Source organism: Boleophthalmus pectinirostris, unplaced genomic scaffold, assembly GCF_026225935.1.
Source record: "Boleophthalmus pectinirostris isolate CB_2022bp ecotype Guang Dong unplaced genomic scaffold, ASM2622593v1 HiC_scaffold_18, whole genome shotgun sequence".
NCBI classification, from domain to species: Eukaryota; Metazoa; Chordata; class Actinopteri; order Gobiiformes; family Gobiidae; genus Boleophthalmus; species Boleophthalmus pectinirostris.
This window is the reverse complement of record NW_026571133.1, coordinates 24314343-24331345: the sequence shown is the minus strand read 5'-3', so window position 1 is coordinate 24331345 and position 17003 is coordinate 24314343. Positions and strand designations below refer to the sequence as shown.

The following is a 17003-nucleotide window of genomic DNA, read 5'->3' as shown; positions in this document are numbered from 1 at the left end:
CTAAATTGCCTTCATGCAACAGGCTTCAGTACTTTAACTTACTGGAGTACTATCTGATATGGTGGAACTGTAGATCTGTATTTTTAATTAAGAAATTACAGTACTTTGATCATCTCTGCCAGACAACCTTTATATTATGTTTGTAAATAGGCAACAGCAGGACAAGGTGAAAATATTTAATATAAATAAAGCATCTTATTAAATTAAATTTGCATTATTCTTTAAAGGCACCAGTTTTGCAAGCAATAGTCTAAACATCACAGGATCAAAATCTGCAGTCATGAACTTTTTTGTGCAGTTAAGCAATCCTATACATCCACATACATTGCCATTTCAACAATAATTACGCAACTATTTTATGGCTTTGGTTAACTGTATGAAAGTGGCTTGTAACAAATTCACACACCTTTTGAACTGCAGTAGGAACACACAACTATTCATAAGGAACATTGTTGGTGGAATGTTGTGTAAACCATCAAACTTTTTATGCAATTTTGGCAAAATCTGACCACTAAAAGTATTCTGTCTTTGACAAATTGGCTAAAATGGTAGGCACAATATCTAATGTTTAACATAATGTTTAAATACAGTAGAATTAATCGGTCACATTATTCCAACTCTGTAAGAAAAAAAAGTCAAAACAAGGTTCAAAATGATGTGTTCTCAATTTAGGATCCAGGCATCACACGCACGTGCCAGATGTTTAAAAACTAGATCTTAAAACGTCCCTTTCAGTTTAGGGTCAAGATGGATCATGCTTTGATGCTGAGGTGTCTGGTGTGGCACATTGCATTCCAGCCAAATTTGTTGTAGATCTAGGGGGAAAAAAAACAACATCAGTTTGAGAGGAAAATTAACCCCCCCCCAAAAAACGGTTGAAAGGCAATGCATTTTGAATTGATAGGTCACCTATTGTGGGTCATGTGGCTTTTAACTAGATGACCAGCAGCTAGAGCAGCCATAAGTGAGAGCTCCCCTGCTAAGACAGTTGCACACACTACACGAGCTAGCTGACGACCATTTTCACCTGGATGGTTTGGGCTGGTCCCTTGGACACCAAGCATCTGAAACAATGATTGTATAAATAAAAGCTTAACACAAGTGAACAATATACAAAATGTTGATTAAAAATATATTTAGCCATACTTCTAGACAAGCTTTCTGTGGCATCAGATTGGTGCCACCTCCCACAGTACCCAGCTCAATGGAGGGCATTGTGCAAGTGATGTACAGATCCTCTCCTCCTGGTCCAGCAGGTTCCATCTGTGTGATACAATTGGAACTACCCACCGTTTGTGCAGGGTCCTAAAAGGAAAGAATAAGGAGAATTAAACTCACCCCTGGTCACTGGAGGTGTTTGTTTTGGTGCATAGTGACTGACCTGTCCACATGCTATATAAATAGCTGTTACAATATTAGCAGCATGGGCATTAAAGCCTCCTATGCTGCCAGCCATGGCTGAACCCACTAAATTCTTATTGATGTTTAACTCAACCAGAGCAACAGTACTGCTCTTCAGCACCTGGACAGATAAACAGTGTGTTAAATTTAAATTACTGTAATAAAAAAAAGTGTAAAGTCAAAATTACATTACCTCTCTAACAACCTTTCCTGGAACAGTAGCTTCACACACCACAGACTTTCCCCGGCCCAGGATCCAGTTAAGAGCTGCTGGTTTCTTGTCAGTGCAGTAGTTTCCACTCACAGACAGCACCTCCAGGTCTGGGAACTGCAGCTTTAGCCTTTGCAAAGCACGCTCTGTCCCCTGCAGAAGAGTAGCTTATGTTGGTTGTGACCACACAATGAATGGTTATCTTTTCTAACATACACAAATATATTAGGGCCAGGCACGTTAACGTGTTAATTAATTAGTTAATGCAAAATTATCGCCAACAATTATTTTAATGCAGTTTTTATTATTTATTTATTGTAAACATCTGTTGCTCACTGGCTTTTATTTTGAAAAAGTCCACTGCATGCGTTTCTTTAAATTTTACATCTTTTCTTTCTACTTTTTTTCACTTTTTTCTGACCACGTGAGATGCAACATGTCCGAGCCTCCGTGGGCCGTGAGCGGGCTCCAGCTCCGGCCCGGCCGGGCCAGCCATGGGCTTTGAGCTTCCACAGGCTCCTAGCTCTGGCCGCGGGCTTGGGTTCACGGGTCTTTCCTTTTCTTCTTCTTCCAGACGCCCCTGAGGCGTCCAAATAGAAGTTCAGTCCAGTGAGGTTTTCGTCGATGCGGTCTTGCTTACATAATGCTATTACAGGGTATTCGCGAAGGCTCGGAAGATTTCGTGATATGATCCCGCCCATAATTCAATGAAATATGACTGGCTAAGACAACTGTCAAGCTCAAACTTCATTCCAGCCACCGAAGGCCCTGCAGGTGTTTCTTTAGTTCAGTGCTGCAGGGGGGGTCACCGATTTACCCAGATACCATTAGAAGAAAAATGATGATTGGTCCATTTCCGTTCCATTATATTAACCCCTTGTTGCCCAAGAAATATTAGTCCAAGTTTATGACAACGATCTAGAAATTACTAGTGTAGTGTTTATTACTCACTGAATAAAAAATATTGAAAAAATGTATCAGTAGTACAAAAATTCATTCAGTATTTTTTCTTGAGCCTTCACTGAATACCTTGAAGGCTGAAGGTTCCCCTCTGAAAGAAATGCTGTTTGCACAACAAATGTATGGCTCTTTCATTTACATTTCCAATAAAAGTGCACTATACGATACACTTTAATTCATTAATTGGTTTTGTGTATAACGTGCGATTAATCGCACTCAAACTCATGCGATTAATATTTTTTATTTTTGCCAAGCCCTAATAGATATAGCTATATAGATATAGATATAAATAAATCAACAAATCAACCACAATACCTTGGAGAGCATGTTCATACCCATGGCATCCCCTGTCTGAGACTGGAAGCGAATGTACAGATTTCTACCAGCTAAGCCCACTAATAACTTCTTTAAGCGCCCAAACCTAGAAAATGTAGACATTCATTTGCTAAATTTCATGTCATAACTGTCAACATACAAGAGAAATGTGAATGTCCAAACCTGCTAGTCTCATCGAAGGCCTCTTGGAGAACACAAAAACCTTCTGGGCTCTCAAGCCAAAGTTTTGCCTCTGCGGCACGACAAGCTGATGGCAGTCGCACAACTGGACCCCTAGTCATGTTGTCAGCTAGTATCCTGCTGCGACAACCTCCACTCAGCTGAACAGAGTGATTAGAAATTAGAGTCAAATATTGTTTGATTTAAGTGCTAAGTGTCATTTGAATATTTAATTTAATATTATGCATTTATTAATTTTAATCATTTCTTTCAAACATTTATTTACATTAACTTTCATATAATTAATGTAATTTGACTGTAGTTAGAGGAGTACTTACTGACAGAGCTCGGCATCCTCGATTGGTACTGGCCACAAGACACCCCTCGGTAGTCGCCAGGGGAACATAAAATGGTTTATCGTCCAACAGAAGAGGGCCTGCAACTCCAACAGGAACTGGCATGTAACCAATGACATTCTCACAGGAGCTTCCCATGACCTGCACATTGTACATTGTTATAAGTAAAATATAGCATCCATTTCTGCAAATGAAAGAACATTCTTTGTAGGCCCTACCTTTGAGTAGTCATAGTTTTTATAAGGTAGGTGTGCCAAGGCAGATGTTGAAGGTAATTTGGAAGATAACAACTCTCTTCTGATGGCCACCGCTCTTTCTGGATTCTCTAGGACCGTTTCTAATTTATAATTTTGGATTTTACGTGAGGTGACCAGGTTCATTACTTCTGAATCACTTAAACACCTGGGACCGCGCTTTGAAGCAACAAGCAATTTGTCAATATTAGGAACTCAAAACAGCAAATGCATGCTTCTATTGCGTCAACTTACACGAGGATCAAACAGGATAGCCACACAATCTTCTAATGTTCGTGGCTTTAATTCTGAATGTGTATCTTCTTCAATTGAAACACCAGTGCTGTTCTCTGAGGTCTCCATAAAATCAGATTGCACTAGAAATTTTTTTTTAATATTCTAAGTAGTTTCAACAATATAAATGATATAAACGATGAGAATGTGTGTTTTATTACCCGTATCTTGATCTGGTCCAGGAGTGCTTTGCAATTCTGAAAAGCCTCCAGTTGTTTGGCATGTTGCAGAGTGGTCGTGAATGACATGCAGTTTCTTTTGGACCGAACCATTCCTTATACAACAGCCCTCCTCTTTCCACTGTCTATGTAGAGACGGGGAGCTGAGGTTCTTGAGTGATAGCGAGGACTCTGCCTCCGTTTGTTCAAAGAAAACATATTTTACAGCAAGAAGCAGAGCAAGACTGAGAGTTATAACTTGCTCTAAATCCATACTGTAAGACAAAACAAAGAAGTGACAGTGACTTTTAAATTTGCATGATCATCACATTTTTGAAAATATGTTAAATATAGGTTGTATCTCAATTCCCAGGATCCTTCCTCCAAAGACCACTTTGTAGCACTCCTAAGGATTGGCTCCTACATAGCAGAGCCAAGTGTCATGCTTACAGCGGCTGGAGCACATATGGAACAGGCTATGGAGGGAGCAACTGCACTTTGTCACGTGACTAGATCAAGTGTGATAAATCAGAAAATGAATACAAATCAGTGCTTCTACAAATGAAATTATTCAGATGTGTCAACATTAATTAAAACATGAGAAAACTTATTGATATATGATATTATTAGTTTAGCCTTCATTTATTTAGTTAAGCCCATTAAATAAATAGATGCACAGACTAAAACATTTTCAGATGATTATTTGATCCCCAACCTCCTTTTTAAAAAAGAGATTTTGCTCATTTTGCTGCATTTTACATGATTTTAATTCAATTCATCTGCAGTGATACATGGCTAAAATAGCTAAATATTTTGTTATTTTGTATTGAGTAATCACTTTTCCTTTATTAAAATAATTTTACTGTCTAGTTCAAATTCATAAAAAATAAAAGTTGCAATACATTGTGGGCAATTTGCAGTGCTCCAAGGTAGCCAAGAAACCACAGGTGCATCTTAGGTAAATGAGCCAAACAGAGGAGTCAAAGGAGGAGGACGTGAGAACATTTAGTGGAACACCATTAGGCGAAGCTCAAATGACATGACTCTCTCCAAAGTGGTTCAGAAACTGAGGATCCTGGTAACTGTGAAACGAACAACGCTTCTTGATAGATTTACCTGGTGAGTTTAAAGGGCCATGCTCCTCCAGAGTGCAAAGAGTCAGAGATGGGTCCTTCTACTGTGCGATTATTTCCTTGGGTTTCTGATGCAAGTCTTGTATGGGCATGGACCAGAGCTAAGCCTAGGGACTTGAGAAGACACATATACATAGTTCTTTTACTTTAGCCAGCCAAGATTCGTTGTCTATTTATTACAAGGAGTTCATCTAGAACCCTGAGTTTAGATTCACTAACCATATCCCATATCAAAATATACATAGCAACTTACAAACAGCAATCCCACAGGATAACCAAAATTCACCATAAGAATTAACCCAAAAAAATTTACTTATTTTGATAAAAATCGTGTGGGAGAAATGACTGCAAATGGAAGCCATTTAACTTGCAAAAAATTTAGATTTCTCAGCAGGTTGTGCTAGTATAGAAAAAGAAAAAAAAAAGTCTTACCATTATTATTTTAACCCTTTGCGTAACTGGATTGGGCTTATTGTCCTCCTCTTCCTCCATCACACGTGCAAAGTGACTCAACTGCCAGACTGGGCGGCCTTCACGGCTTTCCCTTGACAACTGTACAAAAAAAAAAAAAAAGATATTATATGCTTTTTCTAATAGCATTTTATTTAGTGTACATAGCAGGGGTTTTCTAATTCCCGACCACAAAGAATTGTTACTTTCACTCCCACTCCCGCCCGCATCTGTGATATTTTTTTTCGCTCCCGCCCGCAAATCCCGCAAGATCGGGACGTTCACTTTCTTAAGCTCGAACAAACACGGAGAAGGAAAAGGAATTGTTTAAAACATACATGAGATTAGACCACATCCGCAAATTTAGGCTGCTTAAAATGTTTTTATTAATGCCAAATAAAATATCCAACACAAATTATGTATGATAGGCATACATTAATCATTTGTATATTTGACTTTATAGTCATATTTAGTTTGTGGGAATCATTCCACCCGCCCGCTTCCGCCCATGCCCACAATGAGCTTTCAAAATATATGTCCCTGTTGCGTTGGGACCCGCGGCAGGCCAGCGGGAGAGCAGTGCTCTACCCCGAGACCATGGAGCAGGGTGTCTGCAAAGCGTGATCAGACGAAGGCTGCGCTTAGCTCTGTGAGGTGCAGAGCTCTGCGCCGGTCCTTTTGCCTGCGGACACCCAATTGTCTACATGGGCGCACTCCGGGTCTGTCACTTGACACTCAGTCCTGGTTCAATTCTGATTTAGTCCTGGTTTAGTCCTAGTTCAGTCCTGTGGTTTTAGTCCTGTGGTTTTAGTCCTCCGGGATCAGTCCTGGGATCAGTCCTGGGATCAGTCCTGGGATCAGTCCTGGGATCAGTCCTGGGATCAGTCCTGGGATCAGTCCTGGGATCAGTCCGCCTGTGTCACACCTCCCCAGTGGCTCTTTGGCGCCTCCCTGGGGGGGTACGCCTCACCTATTGAAAGTCGCTGGAATAGGAATATGGAATAGCATAATTTAACTATTTACAATGTAAAATACAATCATCTGTTACTAGCGTAAAAATCCATTCCAGAAAGATCTGATATGGTAAGTTATATTCCATTTACCTCCAAGACAAGTGAGACGCATGCAGGAAAGAAGGTCATGAAAACAAAATAATTGGCCAGAACAGACATGCAGCCAAAACAACACATAATCTCCAGTTGGGGCACCCCTACAAAACAGATATAAAAGACAAAGTGTGTTACTGTTCAGAATTACTTTAATGACAGATTTCACTAGCAATCTCAATTTATTCCTCACCTGACATTGTACCAATTCCAATAACCAGACACTCAACCAATGCATCTAAAGTGAAGGTGGGCCCCAGAATGCCCATGCCTTTAGAAATGTTCTCCCTCACCTCCTCCTATAGTTACCAAAGTACATTTTAATACATGTATCTGGTACCATTATTTGAAACTGAAGAAAAACTCAACTTTACCTGAGAATTTGAGCTTAGGGCAAATTTGGCCAATGCACACGCTTTAGACAGGTCAATGAGCAATAGGAAGAATGGCAGGGCTTCACTGTACATGACAAGTTTGGTAAAATGATCATTATAAAATTTCAATTGAGTTAATATAATAAACACTTACTTGAGGCCTGTTAGCTCTTTTCCAAAAAAGTGTATTACCACAGTGCTGAAAACAAAGCTGGAGAATACTGTAAATAACCCTGCAATACCTAGAACAGAAAATAACACATTTAAAATAAATGTGTAAATATGACAGTAAAATATTTAACACAATTTAAAACATTTACTGACCTAATATATACTTTGATCCCAGTTGGCGAAGAGTCTTAAACTGGAAATAAATGTAAACAATAGCCGTGCAGCGTGTAATTGATAGTATAATAATGTTGCTGTTTTGGGTTTTCTAAGAGAAGAAAAGCCAAAAATTACATAACACAATAGTATATTTCTTCTTGACATGGGACTTCTAATACACTCTCAAACACATCACCTTACCTCCTGGAGTTTGGGGCACTCGTTCCAGCTGCACACCTGATTACTTGTTGTCAGGGTGTTCATAGACATTAGACAGACTGTGAGAGCCAGGGTGCCGACTATAACTTCCCACGGGTGGGAAGCCACGACAAGCCCGTGAAGTCTGAAGAGACGAGTCAACATGGTGACAGGAGACAGTCCGACTGTCTGAGGTCACAGTCTACCCCGATAGAAAAGACAAAAGATAAAACCTATCATTACTCTAACACAATGTCTATGTTGCCAATGGCACTGACAGTAGGACACAGCACAATTTGGATTTAGAAATATACATTACTATTGACGAGTTTAATTCACAGTAAAGAAAATGGGCGTTTGTTAGCATTAGCCACTATTAATTTAAGCTTACCAGCCCTCCTCAAACTAGCTTTTTGAGAAAGTCACGCTGTTTAAATTCCTGTTTAAGCCTAATCATTTTTTAATCAAAGCAACCGCAAACAACACTAAAGATGGCAACCAATTAGGTCTCACCTTAATCAAAAATCCATTATATTAGTGATGGCTGATACGCCAGAATTGCTAAGCCAGTTACAAAATAACTAGCCATCATGGCGACTCGGAGACTGTGGCGTACGCCATCTTCTTCTTTTGCTACGGGAAGGGGCGCGTTCATAGACAGTATATGGGCGCATTACTGGTCCCTACTGGCCCGGAGTGTGAGGTGAACATAGGGAGAGAAGAGGGTGGTGGGACCATGGGTATGACGGTGGAGGGGGGGGCAGGGTGTGAGCAGGAGGTGAGTAGGGGATGAGCAGGGGGAGTTTAGGGGTGAGGATGGAGGAGAGCAGGGGTGTGCATAGGAAAAGCAACAATAAACGTATTAGAGCATTAAACTATAGCGTGGCTATGTTGCAAGTATTATTGCAATTGTGTATTTATGCAGTGCACTGGATTCTTGTATTAGCATTTCAGATTCCAAATAAATACTAATCCCTCACACTATACTATTTATAGTAAATATGGTGTGTGAATGATGATTGCATAACTTTACAAATTTGAAGACAGATTTATAAATGGTTTCAAGCAGGAAGTCAGTGTGCACAGTTCAAAAGTCTGACAGCCTCAGGAAAGAAGCTGAACTTCAGCCGAGAGGTCCTGGCTTTAATACTCCTCAGTCTCCTCCCAGAGGGCAGAGGAACAAACAGGTGGTGAGAGGGGTGCGAGGGGTCCCCCATGATCCTGGAGGCCCGTCTTCTGCAACGCTCCTAATAAATGTCACTGATGGGTGTAAAGTCACATCCAGTAATCTTCTCTGCCATTCTGATCACACGCTGTAGAGCTTTCCTGTCCTGGGGCCTCATTTATAAAGCTTGCTTACGCAAAAATCCGTGCGTGCGCGCTTCCTACGCCAACCGTGGTATTTATAAAACTGGACTAAGGCGTGGCTCTTTGCTTAACTCTACGCTAACTCGGGACCTCCTGTAAGTTCTACGCAAAGTCTGGAGACACGGGGAAAAAGCGACACTCGTGGAGAGAAGCAGAAGTGAACAGAGTTTGAGGAAGTGTTTGATCAGAAAATCCACGTATATAGAAGAATTACCTTCAGATTTGCGCATTTAAGTGTTTGGTTCGCCAAAATACGGAGAAGGGCTGTTTATTCCACTCATTATTCTCCACAATATTATTCATTTGAAACTCGTGCACGAGCGCGGCCACGTTCCCGGACCCGGTGTAGCGCAGAGTCTCCCACAGTCCACACCGTGACCATGGACTTCTATAGAACACAGTCTGACCAACACAGAGGACGAAATAATGACCCGACCTGAGAGAAAACTCTTCCCTTGGACGCAGCAGGAGCCAGACTTTGATTTAATGAACGCAACTTTAACACTTTTACTTTAGTCTTTACGCACCGAGCGCCAGAGTGACCCGAGTCTGCGCACGACACGAAGCCTACTGCCCGAACCTGATCCGAACCAAAATCTTTCCTACATTTTTGTGTAATGGGGAACTCTTGCACATGAGAGCTGCTCTCTGACTGTATGAAGAACAGAATAATGCCCGTGCTCGTCCCGACCCAGACCCACACTCACAGGTTCAGCAGTTTGGATGTTTCGTGTGGACTTTAATTGGCAGAATAACATCTGTATCTGAAGTGTTTCGTGCTACATCTGTGTCCTCGTATCCTCGTATCCCTCCCTCGCTCCTTTCCCTCTTCAGGGGAGGGCATCTGAATCTCTCGCACGCGCTCATAATTTGCGCTTGCACGTATCTACGTGTATATGCATAAATACAGGGCCAGTCCTCATACACTTCATAGACAGACTTAAAAATATAGCGATAAAACTCTTGAAACAGCGGGGGGAAAAAAACATGGGCTTTACTGCAAAGATGTTCTGCCTAAATATTATAAAAAATGATTAAATGAACAGATGAGTCATTGTTGTCACTTTTAGTTTTGTATTTATTTATTAAACAAGGTTTAATAAAGTCTTTAATAAAGTCTTTGTCGTGATCACGTGGTGCTGCGTGGAGCGTCCTCTTCCCTCTGTCCCGCGTGTCTCGGTCAAACCCACTGATTATCGGCTCATGTTTAGGGAAATCTCATTCACGAGTCACTTTACATGCTCCTTTTATGGTGAGGTGGAGGTGTGGAGAGGGCGTGACGTGACGTAGGTTTACGTGCGCAAATTGTAGTTGCAGGTGGGATTTATAAAGCAAAGATTGCGTGGTTTGGTGCGTGCGGTGGGTTTTCTAAATATGGAGTTTGCGTGGTGCACACCTTGTCGTAGCTACAAGGCGTACGCACTAATTTACGACAACTCCTGCGCAGTTTTTTATAAATGAGGCCCCTGGTCTTTCTGGTTTGGTTCCAGACTTGATTTAGTCCTGATTCAGTCCTTGTTCAGTCGAATGAACGAATGATACACGGATTTTTCTCCTTTAGAAAATGCTCCAAATTCTCCATTCTCCACTCGTTCATACTTTCCGAGCAGCCTATATTCTCGTAATATTATGACTTTATTTTGACTACGACTTTATTCTCATAAAATTACTACTTTATTCTTGTAAATTTACGACTTTATTCTCGTAAAATTACGACTTTATTCTCGTAAAATTACAACTTTTTCTGGCTTCGACTTTATTCTCATAATATTACGACTTTAATGTCAAAATGTTACGACTTTATTCTCGTAGCGCCAGCATGTTTTGTTTTTTTATCTGACCCTTATACTCCGTCGTAAATTCGTATTTAACAAGAGAACTAATTTCAGCAAAACTTCCACACCGCGTGGTTCTGTAGTGGACTACAACAATGGCTGCCGGGGGTGTTGCGCAGGTAAAGAAACACTCCCATCTGCGGGAGGGGAGAGGGCTGTGATGGAGCTCATTTGCATTTAAAGGAGACAGCACAAAACGATGACGATGATGATGAATGAAACGATTAAGATTATAGGATCTATTATTACAGTTATTATACACCATACATACATGTTTTGGTATTTTATAAAAGCATAATATTTGTTCATTAAGGAATATGCTTAAATGTTTCAAACCTAAATACCAGCTTTGCAGGTGCATATTGACTGCACAGACATTTAAATTAACAGACCCACAAATTTAACAGCCAGAGTCCAAACATATTCGAATTAAAAGAGTCATAACATAGTCAAGTATTTGGTTGCCATGTCACCTGCCGGAGCTATCACCCTTTGTCTAAAGGTTGGGGTGGGCGTGTTTCTGATTAAAAAAATAAAAATAAAAAATCTTACAGCTGATTCAGGATTTGGATATTTGGATATATATATATATGGAAATCTCGTTCCATATTATTTGGACTGTTAAAACACTATCTGAACTAGAGACCTAATATGCATAAGCATAAACTGTGGACCACAAAATACACTAAACTTCTTAAGTGGATTCAGGTCATTTGAGCCACGAGGTTTTCATTTCTTCTTTCCTAATCAGTGGCAGAAGAACTAAATTATTGATTTGTACTCCTTCTAGTAGTAGCCTGTACTATTTTACGGTGTAACAATAGCCTAACCTTGAATAAAAGTTTTGATAGACTGCTTTTTGGTAAGTCAAGCCACAAACTTTATTTTGACCATAGCACTTACTCTTGAATAGGTTTGAATTTGTGTTTCATGCAGCCTTCTTTTATATGCTTAAATTTTTTCCCCCATTTGTTTTGTCTTGTGTTTCTTGGACCATTACTTTGTTGTCTAGGCTTCTTCTAAAATCATAGATGAACTACTCTTTAAAGCACAATTTAGCTACTCTGGTTACTGAACATCAGTAGGCTAAGCCTATACTTGAGAAATAACGTTTCTGGACTATTTGCCTTTGGAATATAAGTCCCTGTTTAAGTGAAAGCATCACAAAAATGCAAGGGGATAAAACAGCCTATAGTCCGATAGATAAGAGGCGTAACCTACCTCTTTCCGGAATCTGTAATAAATTGCAGGTAACGACATCAGCCTACAGACTGGAGCAGCAAGTGCTCATGGGTCATCCGCGCCTTTTCACGCGCTCGTTGATCATTTACAAAACGTAATTAGTGTAGCAGAGTGAAAGGTTGGGCTAAACCTTACCGAACTGGATTAACCAAATGGAACTCAGTTTCATTAATAGTGTAAGTTTAACTTTTCTTTTTCTTTTTTTTTCTTTCATTGAGTTGTTGATACCTGTGACACGTGATTATTTTCCCGTTGTAGGCTACTTTTAAGTTTGTGGGTCTGACTTTGAGTGTTTTTCGAAGAATGGCAAGATGTATACGCGGAGTTAAGCGGGGGGGCGCCCTGTCATGGCTGTTGACCGCCTTGGCCCTAAGCTTCGTGCTGATGGTTAGCTGGAGGAACAGCAATATGTATCACATCACCACCGCTCACGCTCCCCTGGACCTCGAGACTTTTCACCGGTTCAATGTGGACTGCTCATCAATATACGATATGGACCCAGTGGAAGTGGGGAGAGCTTTAACATTAAGGAAACTAGTTGTAGAGGAAATGGATGACGGTCTCGTCAATCTCACTTCGAATTGCGAATTCTTCCTCAAGTCTAGAGGCTATAATGATGTATGCTTGTCACAGGAGGAGAAAAACTTCCCATTGGCTTATTCATTAGTTGTCCATAAAGGCGCATGGATGGTGGAGAGACTTATAAAAGCATTATATTCTTCTAACAATATTTACTGTATTCACTACGATGAGAAGTCTTCAGATGAGTTCCGTTCAGCAATGGAAGGTTTGGCCCAGTGTTTGCCAAATGTTATGATTGCTTCAAAAAGAGAATCCGTGTTTTATGCCAGCATTACCAGATTAAAGGCAGATTTGCATTGTATGTCAGACCTTTTGAAGTCAAAGGTTAAATGGAAGTACATTATCAACCTTTGTGGACAGGATTTCCCCCTCAGATCCAATATAGAATTAGTGACTGAACTAACCAAATTAAAAGGTGCTAACATGTTAGAGACTTGCAGGCCTACTACATATAAAAGTGAAAGATATAAGTATCAACATGAAATTCGAGATGTCAACTATGAATACAAAAAAATACCTGTCAGAACAAACAGAGAGAAGAAACCACCACCTCATGGGATTGAAATGTTTACTGGCAACGCTTACTTTGTCCTGTCAAGGGAATTTGTGGAGTATATGCAATCCTCTGAAGTGGTCAAAGATTTTTTGGCATGGTCTGAAGACACTTACTCCCCAGACGAACATTTCTGGGCAACCCTTGTGCGTTTGCCTGGTGTACCAGGAGAGGTTCCCCGGTCACAGCCAGATGTCACTGACCTGATGAGTAAGACGAGGTTGGTCAAGTGGTCCTACCTGGAAGACCATTTGTACCCGCACTGCACTGGTGACCACAGACGTGGTGTGTGCATCTATGGTGTGGGGGAAATGCGCTGGCTACTCAACTATGGTCACTGGTTTGCTAACAAATTTGACCCCAAAATAGACCCTGTTATTATTCAGTGCCTCGAGGAGTATCTAGAGAAAAAGCAAACGTTACTTCGGTCTCTTGCTTCATCTGTGTGCTATTGAGAAAGGGTTTGTTCAGTTGGTTACCTTTATTTATTTGATTTTTAAAACATAGTTATTGGTGAAAATGAGTGGAGAGATGTACCTATCTGTTTTTTTTCTAAAGAGCAAATGCTTTGGTGCATTGTCTCAAATGAAGTCATACAATTCTTTGCTGTTCATTTGATTTTGTCAGTCTGTTCAAAATGCATTATAGTGAATCTCAGCTATTTAGATGAACCATTCAAAACATTTAAGTATAAGCTCTATTCATGCTTACCGGAAGATGTTGGAAACATGTGGTTGGTGACTTCTGGTGTAGTTACCAACACTGGGCCTGTGATAAAACCAAGGATACAGCAGCAGCAGCCTTCATAACATGCCAAAGCTTTCCATGACTCTAAATCTCGTCTTCGAACCTATTATCTCATTGTTTAGCACCATAGCCACCAAAATGATTAAACCGATTTTTCAGACTTAAATTAGATTATTAGATATACAATGGCAAAATATGCATAAGTGCATAAAACAAATAGGCCTATTTAGGTTGATACAGATAAATAAATATACACAGTGGGCGTATACAGTGAGGTGAAGTTCTCTATTCCTCCAGACTGTTGATTGAGGTATTGGTGAAAGGCAAAAACACATTTGCCCAGACCCACATTGTCGTTAAGAGAGAATTGTGCTCATGAAATGATGATTTAAATAAATTATCTTCATTACAGTTTATTTCAATCGTTTTAGCACAGTTTTTGAAACTTTGTTTACTTTGATTGCAAAAGCAGTGTTGATGTATTTGCTATGCCAACATCTCCCAGTTTTCCTCAGCATAAATATATACCTTTAATCGCATACTGCAAAATCTAATTGTGACTGGTAATGTGTACACACACACATACAGACACGCACACACACACACACACCACACACACACACACACACAAACACACACATATATGTAATATATATATATATATATATATATATATGTATATATATATGTGTATATATATATGTGTATATATATATATATATTTTTTTTTTTTTTTTTTATTTATTATTTTTTTTTTTTACAAAATACATTACAGCCAGCACACAACCTGCATAATTTTTTTTATTTATTTTGAAATTACATTTTGTTTATGAAAACTGCAATCCTTAGGATTTTGTGTGAGCTGTTTTGCAAATAGCAATTTTCTATAGAGAGAAGAATGACATAAGAGATGTGTCAGAATTATTGAGTCGAGTAAAATGGTGCCGATTAAAGATTAAGAGAAGAGCAATTATTTATTTTTTTTTCAATCGCTTTGACATTAAAGTCTAAGTCTAAATTTTCAAAACTGAAGGGGCAAATACACCTGTCATCTTGGAACAGCTGTATATCCTTTTCAAGCATTAACTCATCAAAACTCCAAAACACTTTTTCAGAATATGAAAACACAATGATGAACTATTTACATAAAACCTGTTTGAAGCCGGTTTCATTCAGAGATTTGGAGAGAAAAAAAATCACAGATTTGATTTTTAACAGAATTGTGCTCTTCTAGTTCCCCATATGATTAATATTGTGCACATATTTACAGCATTTACTTCACTCTCAAACCATCAGAAAGTGTATAAATCTGATGATTGAGCTTATCTTTTAGTCACAAAGTGTCCTTTTTACAAGAGTGTGTTACGTTTTGTTCACAAAGCTTAATTTTCAAATGTTCTTTTGTGTCTCGTGTGAATAGTGTTGCAAAGTCTGAGAAAAATTTGGCAGATTTATAAAAAGTTTCAGATGTGCCAAAGCCATTGATTTATTTTTATTTTTTTTTACTAAGACTGAGATAGTGGCACTCATGAATGCTTTGTGGACAAGCAGGTGCCCTTTTGCCAGTGGCAGTGACAGCTGCCACCTTTTCAAGGTGTGCCCACATTAGATCTGCAGTAGACACAATACTTAGTGTAATCTGTCCTCAGTTGAGAAATAGTTGAGAAATAGTGTGCGTGCATACCAAAGCCAGACAGACAGGCACTGAGCTCATTTTTTGAGATCAGTGTGAGATCACAACTTACAGATTATCACTATATACCTGTTTTAAGGCGTGTAGTCAAAAAGTGCATTCATTTTCTCCACTAAAACTGTCATAGCACAGATAAATGTATGTACCAAACAGCCAGTGAAACAAATTCAAATTATAAACAACATCACATTTACAACCTCAAGTAAGTTTATATTTGAGTACCGGTAGTAATTCAAGTCCTAAGAGCTCGACTGCGTGACCATTGTCTATGGAACTATGGAAACGTGTGTGCTTACACAACCTGTTGTACTTGTAACTAAAATAACAAATGCTAAAAGTCATCTTGACTTTTATTGCTAATTATTTACTCTGCGATAGTTTAGATAGAAAGGTTCAAGGTTTCCGAGTGGCCTGTACAAACTAGTTTGCAATGGCGACATGAAACCACTTGAAGGCGCTATGGTTATTTGTCAGATGAACTGCTGTGGTCTATGGCCATTCCTCTTGTGTCTTTTTTCTGTTTGTATCAAAGCTGTCAAAACTTGTCATAGTATCAGTGACAGGTTTGAAACGGGGGAGGGCTGTAAAGAGAAAAAGTGCGAGCAGAGTGGGAAAAAATGTTGTTGAAGCTGTGATATTTGACAGACGTTATTACATTGTCATATCCATTTGACATGCAATATGAGTAAAGTTGCAAGTTTTGCTCCTCCTTTGCCTTCTTTCCTTCCCAACAAGTTTTTAAAATGTCGTAAGTTCCCTGTTGTTTATGTTAATAGAAATATTATTGGTCCCAGTTTTGTGTTTGGTCTCCGCAATAACGCATTATAAGGAAGTCTTAAGATTCTGCAGACCAGCTGCTCCTTTGTGGTTTACAGCTTTCATATATTATGTTATGGCAAACATCACCCTTGTAAACCTTGAGAGGACAGTTGAGGCTCTAAATACATCTGATAGTGATAAACTGGTTTGCTGAACATGTTTCCTGAAATCTCTTTCAGGAGTTATAACTTTCTGCCCCACATTAAAGGTGTGGTTATGTTGCAGCAGAAATTATTTTGAACAATAATTTGATTATGCTTTCTTAATAACAGGTTTCTTACCCCATCATATCATAGCCAGATTTCTGTCAAATTTGATTTAGATTTTTGACTAAGTATTGAATTTAAGATCTTTTCAAATAAGATTTCCAGATTGTTATTTATATGTGTTTATTTTATTGCATAAAGGTTATACTTATATTTTGTATTTGCACATTTTGTGTTATTCAAAGTCTTACGATTCTCTTTT

General features: G+C 39.3%; 2 protein-coding genes across 3 annotated transcripts in view; one reads left to right on the top strand and one right to left on the bottom strand.

The window, feature by feature from the left end:
• Positions 1–162: 162 nt before the first annotated feature.
• Positions 163–8346, bottom strand: LOC110157405 (3-hydroxy-3-methylglutaryl-coenzyme A reductase-like). The gene is made up of 20 exons (XM_020921742.2): positions 8210–8346; positions 7700–7898; positions 7496–7607; positions 7326–7413; positions 7172–7256; positions 6991–7096; positions 6795–6901; positions 5674–5793; positions 5225–5355; positions 4112–4383; positions 3912–4033; positions 3642–3836; positions 3406–3564; positions 3071–3228; positions 2888–2993; positions 1595–1765; positions 1382–1522; positions 1147–1305; positions 910–1064; positions 163–815 (listed from the first exon to the last, which is right to left on the bottom strand). Exons 2-20 carry the CDS (start codon positions 7859–7861, stop codon positions 743–745), a joined length of 2622 nt encoding a protein of 873 aa, XP_020777401.1. The 5' UTR covers positions 7862–7898; positions 8210–8346; the 3' UTR covers positions 163–742.
• Positions 8347–12185: 3839 nt separating this feature from the next.
• LOC110157475 (beta-1,3-galactosyl-O-glycosyl-glycoprotein beta-1,6-N-acetylglucosaminyltransferase 4-like) overlaps positions 12186–17003 on the top strand; it is a 38832-nt gene continuing 34014 nt past the window's right edge. The window contains exons 1-2 of one of the 2 annotated variants that reach the window (XM_020921820.2): positions 12186–12317; positions 12400–14360. In XM_020921820.2, coding sequence (XP_020777479.2) covers positions 12294–12317; positions 12400–13731 — 1356 coding nt within the window. In that variant the 5' untranslated portion in view covers positions 12186–12293 and the 3' untranslated portion in view covers positions 13732–14360. Of the gene's footprint in view, positions 12318–12399; positions 14361–17003 lie in introns of those variants that run through there. The other variant, XR_008632248.1, reaches the window with a different exon arrangement.

Coding starts and splice junctions, on each gene's coding strand:
- LOC110157405 (XM_020921742.2), bottom strand. CDS start 7,861: ATGTTGACTCGTCTCTTCAGACTTCACGGGCTTGTCGTGGCTTCCCAC. Junction 4,384..5,224: donor TGGCCCTTTAAACTCACCAG/GTAAATCTATCA, acceptor TTTGTCTTACAG/TATGGATTTAGAGCAAGTTA. Junction 3,229..3,405: donor GAGGATGCCGAGCTCTGTCA/GTAAGTACTCCT, acceptor CACTCTGTTCAG/CTGAGTGGAGGTTGTCGCAG.